Source organism: Solanum tuberosum, unplaced genomic scaffold, assembly GCF_000226075.1.
Source record: "Solanum tuberosum cultivar DM 1-3 516 R44 unplaced genomic scaffold, SolTub_3.0 scf00013, whole genome shotgun sequence".
Taxonomy (NCBI): domain Eukaryota; kingdom Viridiplantae; phylum Streptophyta; class Magnoliopsida; order Solanales; family Solanaceae; genus Solanum; species Solanum tuberosum.
Window position 1 is genome coordinate 1,393,590 of NW_006238940.1, and position 13,335 is coordinate 1,406,924.

The following is a 13,335-nucleotide window of genomic DNA, read 5'->3' on the forward strand; positions in this document are numbered from 1 at the left end:
AAGGAAAATATAAGGATATACGAAGATAAAGTATTAACGGGAAAAACATGGAAGGAACCTTCAAAGAAAGGAAAGTCTCAACCTTTCAACCATCGTAAAAGAATCAATCATCAAGAAAATGAGGACTGTTGGTTCAAAGGAAAGCCATCGATCCAATGCAGATTTTGTAGAAAAATGGGTCATATTGAGAAGAGTTGTAGGTTCAAGCAGAATCAACCACAACAACGTCATGTGCAACAAGCAAATTTTACTGAAGAGTCAGACTAGGAAGAAGAAAGCTTGTTTATGACTTCTCATGAAGAAAACATAACCAACAAAGCCTCATTGTTCATAGACAGTGGATGTACGAGTCATATGTCACACAATGAGCTCATGTTTCACACACTTGACAAGTCAATCAAAAGTAAAGTTAGGATGTGTCACGATCCAAGGGTACACCCTAGATGAAACATGGCGTACTCGACCCCGAAGGGTTCTCATACAAGCCACTTAGTATATCATAACATAAGATAATAGAAAAGTGTGGAATTTAAAAACATTTTTCATACAATCAAAGTCTTTATAAAATGAAGCGGAAGTCTTACTACACTTTTGTCTCAAACCATCTACAACAATACTTGAAAAACTCTTGGGACACAGCCCATACAATAGTCTAACATATAAAGAAAGACATAAAAGGAATTGGTGGCTTTATCCTCGATGCTATGAGGACTCACCAAGTCTTCAACTCCTTGCTCCTGTAGAAACCTATCCTCAAGAATGGAACACAAAATCACCAAACCCTACATTTGATGAGAATGTAGGCAAAAGTATGCATTAGTACAAAAGTACTAAATAAGATAGCTAGCATAACATAAGGGTTAGTCAACATAATCCATAATCCATAATCCATAAGCATAAGAGACAATAACATAATCATAAGCATAATCTCCAACATAGACATAATGTAAGCATTAGTCATCATAAAGCATAGTCCATATACATAGTCAAGTCTTAGACTTTCATATCATAAGAAAACTACTTCATAAGTAACCTCCAAGTATACTTGTGCAATGCATGGATAGGATCCCATAATCCCATACATGTTAAGTATTCCCTTTGGTCATCATAATCATACTTAACATCTTAGGATCTCATCCTTAGCATAATTCTCATAGACAAGGGAACCTTCACCTTTATTCAAACATATCAAGGAAGGCACTATAGCAACAATCCAAGCTAAGCATACAACATATAAGCAAAACACTTCATGAGTCACCTCAAGGCAAGCTTGTGCAATGCATGAAAAAGACCCTATAATCCTACCCATGCTAAGCTATACACTTTAGGTTCTTCATTCATGTTTATCATCTTTTGTTATCATAGACAAGGGGAATCACCTCTAGTCATTCATGTATTGGAGGGGCCCTTCAAGCTAAAATCCAAACTAGCCATGCTCATGTTCATAAATGCAAGGGGAATCACCTCAAGGCATACATGTCATGGAAGGCCTATCAAGCTACATTCCACGCTAGACATGTTCATATTACTCTTTACTTGTTTTTAAGACATGGGAACTCACCTCTCTATGTTTATCATAAGGGAAAATGGGTATGCACCTCTCTATGTCTATCATATAGTCCAAATGGGTATTCACCTCTTACTTTACATATAAAGTCATAGGTATTCGCCTCCATAACTATTTTAGGGAAACATAGGTATTCACCTCCATGCCCCACCATTATATGATGTAGGTATTCACCTACACATCATTACATAAAAATCATAGGTATTCGCCTCCATGATCAACATAAAGGCTAATGGGTATTCACATTTTGTCTTACTATAGAAGTCACATTTTAAGGGTAGTCACCACATACTTCTTATATCATGTCATGGGTAATCTCCTCATGATTATCTATTTAGGGATAAGGGGAGTCACCTCATATCCCTCTCATACAAAGGTCTTTAGGGGAATCACCACAAGTCTCATCACATTTCATAGTCCTTAGAATTAGATTCATTTTAGATTCGTATTCTGCATAATTCGTCATTTAAGATTGTATAATAACATCCATAAGAAGAGGACGGGGATACATCTTGGGGGGGGGGGGGTGACACTTGTGGAGGTACACCAGTTGCTCCAAGTTGTGCGTTTAGAGTTACATTTTCCGCCATATCATAGGATATCTTTGCATTCAAATGTTGAATGAAGTATGCTAACTGTATACAAAAATTACTCAACATAATGCTTTATTAACTGCCTTGACAAGTGAACACTTTTCCTATTTCTAATTAATCTAGCCATCCTCTATTTATCCTCATCATTATTAACAATGTCACTCAAGAAAAATATAGTGAATTTTTGGTGTTTGCTTACATTATTCGAGTCTTCACTACCCTTTTTCCTCTTCAACAAATAGCTACAGTTACTTATATTAGCGTTGAGTTTATGTTCTACAACTCCACCTTTTACTGAATTACTTCCTAAATTCGCAGAAGAATGTACCAATTTGTTCGAATCTGACAGATTATTCAGCCCTTTTGTGAGATTGGAACCACAATTCGATGATGGCACATTCAAGTACCGGGAGACATCGGTAGAAACCTGGTGCAATGACGGAGGCACTTCATCCAAAAATCCTGAGCTGCTCCAACTATGAAGTAGCCCCAGAGATGACATTTCCATAACCATCACACCTCCCACTGCCTGATTGCCGACAAAATTGCTCATTTCCAATCAATTCATTCCCACGTGGATGGAAGCAATAAAAACCCATCTAGACCAGGTTCGAGCCCGGAGCTTCCCCGAGACATTCTCCTCAGGTTGACGTAAATGTTCTAGAAGCATCATCAAAACTCCCCATCAGCTGACTCCCAGGTTGACCAAAGCTATTTGGGTCCATTTGATCTGATTTCAAACTCGGCTTTGACCCGACACAGTCAGGCAGGTAATTAGACATTTGAAATGCATCATCATCGATAGGGTTTGGAAAAATATCATCAAATGATGCATAAAAAATAATGTCATCAATTGAGAAATCAAAGTTCAAAAATTTCATAGAAAATTATCGACGTTTTTTTCATATGTTGCGGTCATATGCAGGACATAAAAAGTATGTTGCGGTCATGTGTAGGACGTAAAAAGTATGTTACAGTCATGTGTAGGATGTAAAGAGTAAGTTGCGGTCATGTGTAGGACATTTTCTAAAATTCAACTTTCTTTCTTAAACCTGTTAGACTAGTGCTCTTGATTTAACTAGAAAGATTCATTTTTATAAGATATACTAGTCATTGAACTCTAGATCATGACCTTCCAAGTGTGAAATATAGAGGCATAAAGAAAATAAATAAGATTAAATGGTTCTTGGATCACATATTTACACCCCTTACTTCATTGAAAAATAGCAATCTTTCCTCAAGGTTCGATCATTTAAAAGAGGATTCTTGTATCCATACATGCTCTTATTGGTAAAATACACATACCAACTAATGAAACAACCTTACAAATTTATTTTTTGAAACTTTAAGAATCTTAATTTTTATTTCTAAGATATGATATCTACAAATTCTAACAGATCAATCTGAACAATCCCAAAAAAAAATTATAAAAGAAAAGTAAATGACAGTTTCCTCTCTATTCCTACTCCATCTCTCGCTAAATTTGTGACCAATTGCTAAAAAAAATTGGACCATACTTCTTACACCGTACACATGACCACAACATGTCAAGAAAATATTGAGGATTATCCTATTAAATTTTCGAACGTTGATTTCTCAACTGATGACATCATTTTTTATGCATCATTCAATGATATTTTTCTAAATCCTACCCATAATGATGTGTTTCAAATGCCTAGATACCTGCCTGACTATCTCAGATCGGAGACGAGTTTTGACTCGGGTCAGATGGACCCAAATAGCTTTGGTCAACAGATAGGGAGTGTTGATGGTGCTTCTGGAACTATCAAGTCAACCTCGGGAGATTGTCAAGGGGAAGCCACGGGATCAAACCTGCTCCAGATGGACCCTAATTGTTTTAGTCAACCTTGGAATGAATTGATAAGGAATTTTAGCAATTCTTCTAGAAATTTCAAGTTGACGTCGGGGGAAATGAGCAATTTTTCCAGCAATCAGGAAGTGGGAGTTGAGATGGTTAAGCACATGTCATCGTCGAGGCTACTTCATAGTTGGAGTAGCTCAGGAGTTTTGGATGAAGTGTCTGTGTTGTTGCACCAGGTTTCTACCGATGGCTCTGGGTACTTGAACATGCCATCTCTAAATTGTGGTTCCATCTCTCAAAAGGGTTGAATAATCTGTCAAATTCTAACAGATTGCTACATTCTTCCCCGAAGTTAGGAAGTAATTCAGTAAAAGGTGGAGTTGTAGAGCATAAACTCAATGCTAATATAAGTAATTGTAGCTATTTGTTGAAAAGGAAAAAGCATAGTGAATACTCGAACAATGTAAACAAACACCAAAAATCCACTATATTTTCCTTGAGTGACAATGCTAATAATGATGAGGACAAAAAGAATATGGACTAGAAAAATTAGGAACAGGGAAAGTTCTCACTTGTCAAGGAAAAGAAAAAAGCATTATGTTGAGGAGTTAGAATACTTCATTCACCAATTCAACATTTGAATGCGAAGATATCCTATGAAATAGAGGAAAATGTAACTCTAAAGGCATAACTTAGAGGTACTGGTGTACCTCCGCAAGTGCAGCCACCCCCCGGGATGTATCCTTATCCTCCTCCATGGATGTCATATACACCACCTTATATGATGAAGCGACGAGGATCACAAGTGCCACTGGTTTCCATTCCAAAGTTGAAACCACATGCAATAGTGCCCGCCCCAAAAAGTAGCAAGAAAGTGCAGAAAAAAAAGAGTAAGGTGAAACCAAAGAAGGTTGCTAGTATTAGCTTCCTTGGTGTGTTGTTCTTCATGCTTCTCTTTGTTGGGTTGGTTTGAAAGTGAGATATGGAGGTATGAGGGAACCATTTATGAGTGGAGATTCTTGTGAGTGGATTTTTTGAAAAACATCATGGAAGAGTTTTGACTATTGACGGGCCTGGGAATGGGACTGGTCATTCTGGGAAATATGGTGGAAAAGATCATAGCTTACATTGTGGAAAAGATTATAGCTTACATTGTGGCCCGGGAGGTCAGGGTGAAAGCAATCAACAAAATACCAATAAAGGTGTAGATGAGTGTGTTAACGTAAGCAATGGTAGTGATCCTCTGGAAGCCTCTTTGTACATCCTGAGGAATAATAAACTTGTTTAGATTGACGAAAACTCGACAATCCTGAGAGATTTAGACCCTACTGACCCAGGAATCCATCCTCGCCTTTCTCGAAGTCTTTCAGCGGGACAAAAAAACTCTGTTTTGATGAACATGATAAAGATTCATGTGAACAACACAAGCCCTTACCAACATTGGTTTAACTGCTCAACTTTTTATCACCAAGGACTTGTGTTGTTCAAAGGAACCTTTATCATGTTTATCAAAACAAAGTTTTGTATGTAATCCACCATAGAGGGAAAAAGCTTACCAATTTGAAAGAGAGATGACTCTGTTAGCCGGACATAGAAGAAAAATGGAAATTACAATCCTAAAAATAATTGGAAAACTTACCTGGGCAAATTAAAGCTTGGAACATCGCTGAATTAAGTGTAGAATGATGGATAAGAATTCGAAATCAGCACAACTGGCAAATCTACTCATCACATTTGAAAACAGAGAAGTCACCTCAAATATCAACCCTAACAACAAAACGGGAAAAAACTTTATATATACAAACACAGTAGAGGGAGAAATCTTATACCAATCAAATCCATTGACAAATAGGGATTAGAGAGATATCTGCTTGACATTTGATTTGTGCCCTTTTGAATCAAAAATTGAGGAGTTAAAAATTTGACTTGATATAAGAATAAAAAGAAAATTCTTTCTAAAATCCAATTATACACAATTTAGAAAAGAAGCAAACTTTACCAAGCACATTTTCACAAGTTACAATTATATTGTTATAATTTTTCAGATCAGAAGTTAATAATTTACTTTGTATATGGTTTATTTTGTATTCACTTTGACTGTAGCCTTTAAGCGAATAATTAAATTTAATATCATGAACGTTGAAGTTTCAATGAAAGTATTTTGTATTCATGTGGATTTTACGAACTTTTTGAAGATTCCTATTCATTTAACGTTTACAAGTTTTAGCTTATCACACAGGTAAGTGAAAATATATTTGATCTCTTTTTCAATCACTATATATTTGTAAAAGAAAAATGAAAAAAATTGTAAAAATGAAAGATCCGGGTAAATCAAAGTCGTAAAAGCCAACTTTATGTTGCTTTGATTTGGTTTTAAAATTTAATAAACTAACATAATTGATTTAGTTGTTTTTTTATGAAAAAGCAAACTGACCTATATATACCCCTAATCATTATGATTAAATAGTTATCAAAAATTCTATTTAAAAAGTCATGAACGGGTGGCGCCCTGGCATGCATGTTCACGGGTGGGCCACCGCGTTTAGGAATGGCTGGCCTTATGTTCGCGTTCAATCTACTGCGGTCACGACCGGCCACTAATCGGGCCTCTCTATTAAAGGTTATTTGCGAGGCAACCTTGGCTTAAGTTGGTATTATTGTGATATGTCTTTCGTTTTAGCTCTGACTTGGCGATTCAAAGCCCCACACACTCGTAATTGTCGGGATAAGTGGTACAGTGATTGGACTGTATTGGTGACTCTTTGTTCGAGGTGAATTTCTCCGGTAAACTGCTACCTTTTCTCTTTTAGTTTGAGTTTTTGTTATTGTTGTTAGGTTAGCTGATTTTTTAGCATCAAATTGTGTTCTATTTTGAAACACAAGTTCAAGGCATGGCTTATGACCTTTTGACGAAGCCAATTTTGGGATTCCTGATGCGGGTCACATACTCTCATTTTTTCCTCGATTTTGAGTATGTTTCTAATTGTTGCGAATTTGGTGCCTATTATTCGTAATGACATTGTGATCAATAATTTGATAGTATGGTGGTGCTCAGAGGCCTTTCGGAGGCAGATAGCTCATGTGTGGTGGATTCGGAGCACTCGTGATCGGCTATGAGGTAGGCTTCGATCTACTTTTTTAGTTGAACTTCTTACATAATTCCTAGTATAGATTTCATGTAATTTTTTATGCCATTTTCCGATATTTAGTTTCCCTTTTGTTATTCCATCTTTTTTGTTTCTATAGGGGCCTTGGTCTTAGATTGGGTGTAGGGATCATTAGCTTAGGCTTGTAGCTTTGTTGTGGTATCAATGGTCTTGTTTATCCTTGGTGGAATTGATACTTTGTGACAATAGACTCGGGGGGACCTTAGGTACCTTAGATTGTGTTGTACCGCCCTTATAGTTATGCTCTGCTCCTAGTAGGCTGGCAATAGGTCGTTCTCATTTTGTTGGGACATGTGACCTGGGTGACCATCGTAGTCATGGGTTGGCCTTAGATATGCGCAATCTTAGCTTAGAGTAGCATGATTGAGGTAGGGTGTCACCCCTTGAGTCATTTTTCTATTTTATCGATTTGGAACTCTTCATTGGTCCATTCGCTTATTGTTTAGCTATAGACTTGTTATACCATTATGAGCTTTATTATATTGTTGGGCCCGAGGCCGTACGCGAGGACCAGTGGGTTGTCAGATTAGTACTCTCCGCTTGATATCGTGGTTTGGGTGATTGATTGTTTATTTGACTTGAGTGCCTTGTTTGAATGTTAGTAATGGCATGCATTGAGTTGTTTGTTCATTCACATAGATTTTGTGGTACAATCTTGGCTCATACATTGGCATACATAACATTTATGATGAAATACTATTTTACTCAGTTTTTACTATAAAGTGGTTTTAATGGGAGTCGTACCACCTAGATCGCCGGATTTACTAGATTTTGAGATTACGAGACGTCAGGGACGTTCTCCCTTCTACTTGAGATATTCGAGACATCTATGATGTGATCAATTCTTACTTGACTAGTCTGCCCGTCGACGTCTTTTCTTGCATGAATATGTCTACTTATGATCCTCTACGGAGTTGATCCCTACTTGTCACAAGTCCAAGGCCTAAGTCCTAGTTCGGGTCCAGGTAGTGTATACGGACTACCCGCGACCCCTATGAGCCCTTCTGGCCGTGAGTATCATAGTACCTAATGATGGATCTCCATGGGTCCTACCTCACCAGTAGGGCAGGGAGGTAGTTCTATACACTTAGTTATATATGGCTACTGATGGTTCTACGGCATTATCTGTATATATATGTATTACCTATCACCAGTATACTTGTTTGTTGATTGCACCCCTCCGATTTATGGGGATCGGTTGGGTTATGGTTTTTTATTGTACCTTCTGGGCTTATGGGGTCCGGTTAGGTTATTGTTTGACTATATTTTATTCTCTATTATTTTTTATTGTCAGGCTTAGACTGTAGAATTGTGGTTGTGGGATCTCCTGACCTTGGGTATTTGACTTGGTGTCTTAGTTGTTGACAAATAGGTTGTTGGCTTGTGTTCCAGGTACGTTCTTGACTCAGCTTCTTACCTCTTGTATCATGTCTCTACTCTTTATTGTCTTTTTACATTAGCATCTCCCCTTATTACTTGTTGTTTATGCTTGTGTTATCTTTTGAGCTCAGTCAACCGTTGCATGTTGAGTACTGTTTGGTACTCATACTACACTTTTGCCCTTGCAGATTACAGTGTGAGTTATCTCCGTTGATTGGAGTCGTGTAGAGCAGCTTGGAGTTTTGGAGATTAGGGTGAGCTCCTGGTGTCTGGAGCTACCAGTTTCCGTCTATTATTTTTGCTAGGTTAGTCATTATATTGTATTCAGAGACAACCCGTACTTATCTTGTTGTAAAGTCTTGTGCTCATGTTTTGTATTAGATGCTCAACTACCAACTAGTGCCAGGTCTTGGGATGGTTTCTGTTTGTATCTCTATTATTTACCCTTTCTTTACTTGTTTTAAGCTTTATACTTCTCGGTGTTGGCTTCCACTGGATAGTTTGTTGCTTATGACTCTGGACTAAGGGTTAGGCTTACCTACTTGTGAGGTGTAGTAGGTGCCATCATGACCTGAGAAATTGGGTCATGACAATATTAACCCCTATTCTAACCCCTATATAAGTGATTTAAGTCCTAAACAACCCATTCTAAATCATTCTCCTAAATCATAAATTTATGTCCAAGTTCATCCCCAAAATCCTTTCTAAAGCTAAGGAAGAGGAAGTTAGGGTTTCACTCCAAAATCTTCAATTCACCATAGATATTGGGCCTTGATCACTAAGGTATATTTGTATTCACCTATGAAGTCCTTCCTCCTTAGGGTTCCTAAGATTTTCACATTTTACAAAGTTCGATTCTCAATTCAAAGTTAGGGTTTTATTCAATCTTCACGGGTTCTTTTTAATTATGATTTAATTGTTTTTTTTTCTTTCTTTTAATGCATGAGTTGAAGTATTTACTTGATTTTGAGTTGAATTCATATGAATCAATGAGCCATGATTTTAGACTATAAATACATGATGAAGCTTATGAACTATGAAATATGATTTTTATAAAGATATGTATGCTTTTATGAAAGAGATGTAAATGATTTGAGGATGCTTTGAGAGGAAAGTATCTACGTTCTTTTTGTGAAAGATTTTCTCACATACTACTAAGTTCATGATTGTGAAAGGTTTTCTCACATAAGGATTCATAAGGTTGAAAAGTTTTCTCACCTAAGTTGAATCAAGTTTTAGGAGCTATTCTAAATAAGCTTTAGCTTGGATTGGTTGCTAAATTAAGCCTTTTCATGGATGACAATATGAATATGAGTAATGACCATTCCGTGAGATTTAACTTAGCACCAAGCAGATTTTAAGGATAAAGGTTTTCGTTTAGCGTTTGTGGATCTTTAATAGTAATCTCTAAGTTCCAGAATTATGTGCCACCATTGGATTGTCTCAGATAGACACTAGCTGCTGGATCCACTTTAGCTCAGACTTATGGTTCATACCTTGGCAAGTAAGGACATTTTTTTTCAGTGTGAAATAGATATTGAATTCCATGTTATAGCTCACACGGTCTTTGTCCGTTAAATAGTAAACATCCCACAATAATGAACAGTGGTTACTTTCAAAGTATCTCACAAGTGTTTTAAAGATGTTAAGCTTGCATTTACCATGATTATGACTTATGTCTTCTAACCCTTTTATCATTATGATTTAGTTTGGTCATTACATGTCATGTAAAGTCCTTTTTAGCATGATTTCATAACTCTTAGGCATTGTTATCACACTTAGTACATTCCAGTACTAATGCATACGTGTGCCTACATTGTTTCACTAATGTAGGGTCTGACGCTCCTACCTCTCATACTCGTGGCTAGTTGATCTCTTGGTGTTCGAAGATTGGTGAGCCCTCATGTTTCGAGGACCAAGACACTTTTATAGTTTTACTTATTTCAGTTTTTAGACATTTGTATGTGGTGTATGGGTTACATCTCAACCACTTTCTTTTGACGTATAGATGGCTTGTTGAGACTATGTTAGACTTGTGCTTTGTCAAAAACTATTTTATGATACTCCCTCCGTCCATTTTTATTTGTCAGGATAAGGTCATGTACAACCCTTAATTGAGGTACAATTTGACTAATATAACCCTACTATCAATGAATATGGAAATTGGTCTTCATTAATGGATTTTAGATGTATACATTAAATATCACTGATTCATGTGTTCAAATAATACCAAAAGTTCAATGAGATAACTTTTCAACAGAACTAAAACTTTCTACACTGCTCAATGAAAAAAAAAATGTCGCTTTCTTCGTGAATGAAATTTTTGTGCTTTCAAATTTAGTTTAAACAAAAATATTTCTTTCAAATTTTTCTGCTTTCAAATTTAGTATATGAAAACTTAAAATTTTCCACCAAAATTAACATTATAAAAGAATGCATAGTATTTGAAAATATGGTATCAGACAAAGTTATCAAATTTCATTATTTCAAATAGTTTTAAATATGTCTGTTGAACCTGATAATGATAATAGTGTTAGAAAACAATTGTGTGATCTCAATATTGTTATAGATTATGTTCATGATATAAATTATATTTCAAACGGATGTAATTATTGAAACATTTTCGATGAATCATTTTTTATTTGTCACGATATTCTAAGGTTATTGAGTAATCTACATCTTGGATTCTTTAGTGCCATTCAGTCCTTAGAGTATGTGGAGGCACCAAAATCTATTGATGAACTTATCATTGTTGTTGTGAAGGCACACAAAGATTTTTCTATAGTGATGTCGAATCGTATTTTTCTAACACTACAATCGTCAATGGTACAAATTATGCGAACAAGAGGTTTTCATAAGTATAAAATTCCGCATATAAAGAAATCTACGTTAGAGAAAGAGGGACAACTTCCTGCTCAACTGAAATGTAGTTTTGAATTGATATATGAAGTACTCGATCATTTAGGGAGAAATTAGTTCCTAAGTTTTTGGATAATGATGGTAAATTGTTAATAAGACCTTCACAATTGAGGAGTGAATTCATATGGAAACTTGTAACAAGTTTCCTCCTTAATATGATGGTAAATTCATATGGAAACTTGTTCAAGTCCAATCCATCATTCACAACATTTAAGTTGAAGTCATCACCAACTCCTTCTTTTGAGTGTTAAACTTTCTTCATTTGATCGTCAACTATCTTCATGGGATCTTCAACTTTAATGGAATCGTGAATTTTAATATCTACTGAAATTTTAACTTGAGTTTTGGTGTCCATGTTTATAAAAATACAATCTAATGATTCTTCTAAAACTAATTTAATAGAATGCTTACTTAAGCTAATGGTGGAAGTGCATTACTTAAAATAGTCTTGTAACTTTAAAATGGCTTGTACTTTTTGAAAACTGAAGTTATAATTTTTTTCACGTTGAAGCAGTATTGTAACTTTAAAATGGCCAGTACTTTTTTAAAACAGTAGTTAATTATTAAAGGTAGAATTGGAAAAAGGTGACTAATCGTTTCTTGATTGTTTAAATTGACAACTAATTTTGGACAACTATTTTTAGTATACCTGACAAATAAAAGTAGACGGAAGGAGTATAAGACTATTTTTTTTTGAAATCTTTATTTCTATTATCTTGTATGATGTATGTTAAGTGGCTTGTGTAGAGCCTCTCGAGATTCTATACACCATGTTACGCCTATGGTATGCTTTGGGTCGTGACAAACTTGGTATTCAAAGCCTAACGTTTAGAAAGTTCTTAGGATGTCTCACAAGCCACGTCGAGTAGAGTCTTCTTCATAAGTGTGAAGCCCGCCACATTTATGAATAGGAGGCTATAAGATGTTTATGAAACTCCACTTTTTTCATCATTCTAAAGTTGTGCAATAAAATGTAACTCTATATGTCTCTCTCCTAATGCTTATCTGATGATTTTCATGATATGGCCCCTCGAAGAACATAGGTTAAAGGGAATGCCTATGACAAAGTGGAACAAGAAGCTCCACAAGTTCCAGCCAACCCTTTGGCCGGACAAGTGACTAATGCGGAGCTTCGATCCGCTTTTCAAGTTTTGGCTCAAGCTATGACGATTCAAGCCAATAGGGAGGTTGTGGTCTCCGTGAACCCAAATGTGGGTACGTCAGCAACTAGAGTGAGGGACTTTACTATAATAAATCCCCCAGAGTTTCATGGTTCCAAAGTTGAGGAAGATCCACAAGGTTTCACGGATGAGGTGTATAATTTTTTAATGATCATGGGAGTGACGCCGAAGGAAAAGTCAAAATTAGCCACTTTATCAACTTAAGAGTATTTCTCAAGTTTAGTTTGACCAATGGAAGAAAGAGAGGGCAATAGATGTGGGTCCTCTTGATTATGAAAAGTTTAAGATTACTTTCTTTTATATATATATAAAGCTGAATATAGAAAAGATGATGTGACATCTTTCAACCACTATTTATATTATTTTTTTCTCTTTTTCTGAAATTTTTATTGATTTTTTTCCCTATAATCTAATTTAATAATTATGACTTTAAGGGTGTGTTTGGTATTCCAATTTTCTCATATTTGGTTGGGTTAAATGTTTTGGAAAATGTTTTCCAAATCAACTCATTTTCCGCAAATTTAAGGAAAATGACTTCCTTTCAAAACTTAAGGAAAACATTTTCCAAAACTCTCTTCCAACTTCAAACTACAATGATTTTTTTGTTGAAAAAATCAATTTATTTTGTCCCTACCCTCAAACCAACCCCCCAAAAAAAACAAAAAAAACTTGTTTTTAGATTCAATTTTTTTACCCACCCTCACCC

The 13,335-nt window shown here is 35.8% G+C and overlaps 1 protein-coding gene across 1 annotated transcript; it reads right to left on the reverse strand.

Moving 5' to 3' along the window:
- Positions 1 to 2,290: 2,290 nt before the first annotated feature.
- LOC107063021 (TGACG-sequence-specific DNA-binding protein TGA-1B-like) lies at positions 2,291 to 2,713 on the reverse strand. The gene has a single exon (XM_015314413.1). It carries the CDS (start codon positions 2,711 to 2,713, stop codon positions 2,291 to 2,293), a length of 423 nt encoding a protein of 140 aa, XP_015169899.1.
- Between the last annotated feature and the right edge of the window lie 10,622 nt (positions 2,714 to 13,335).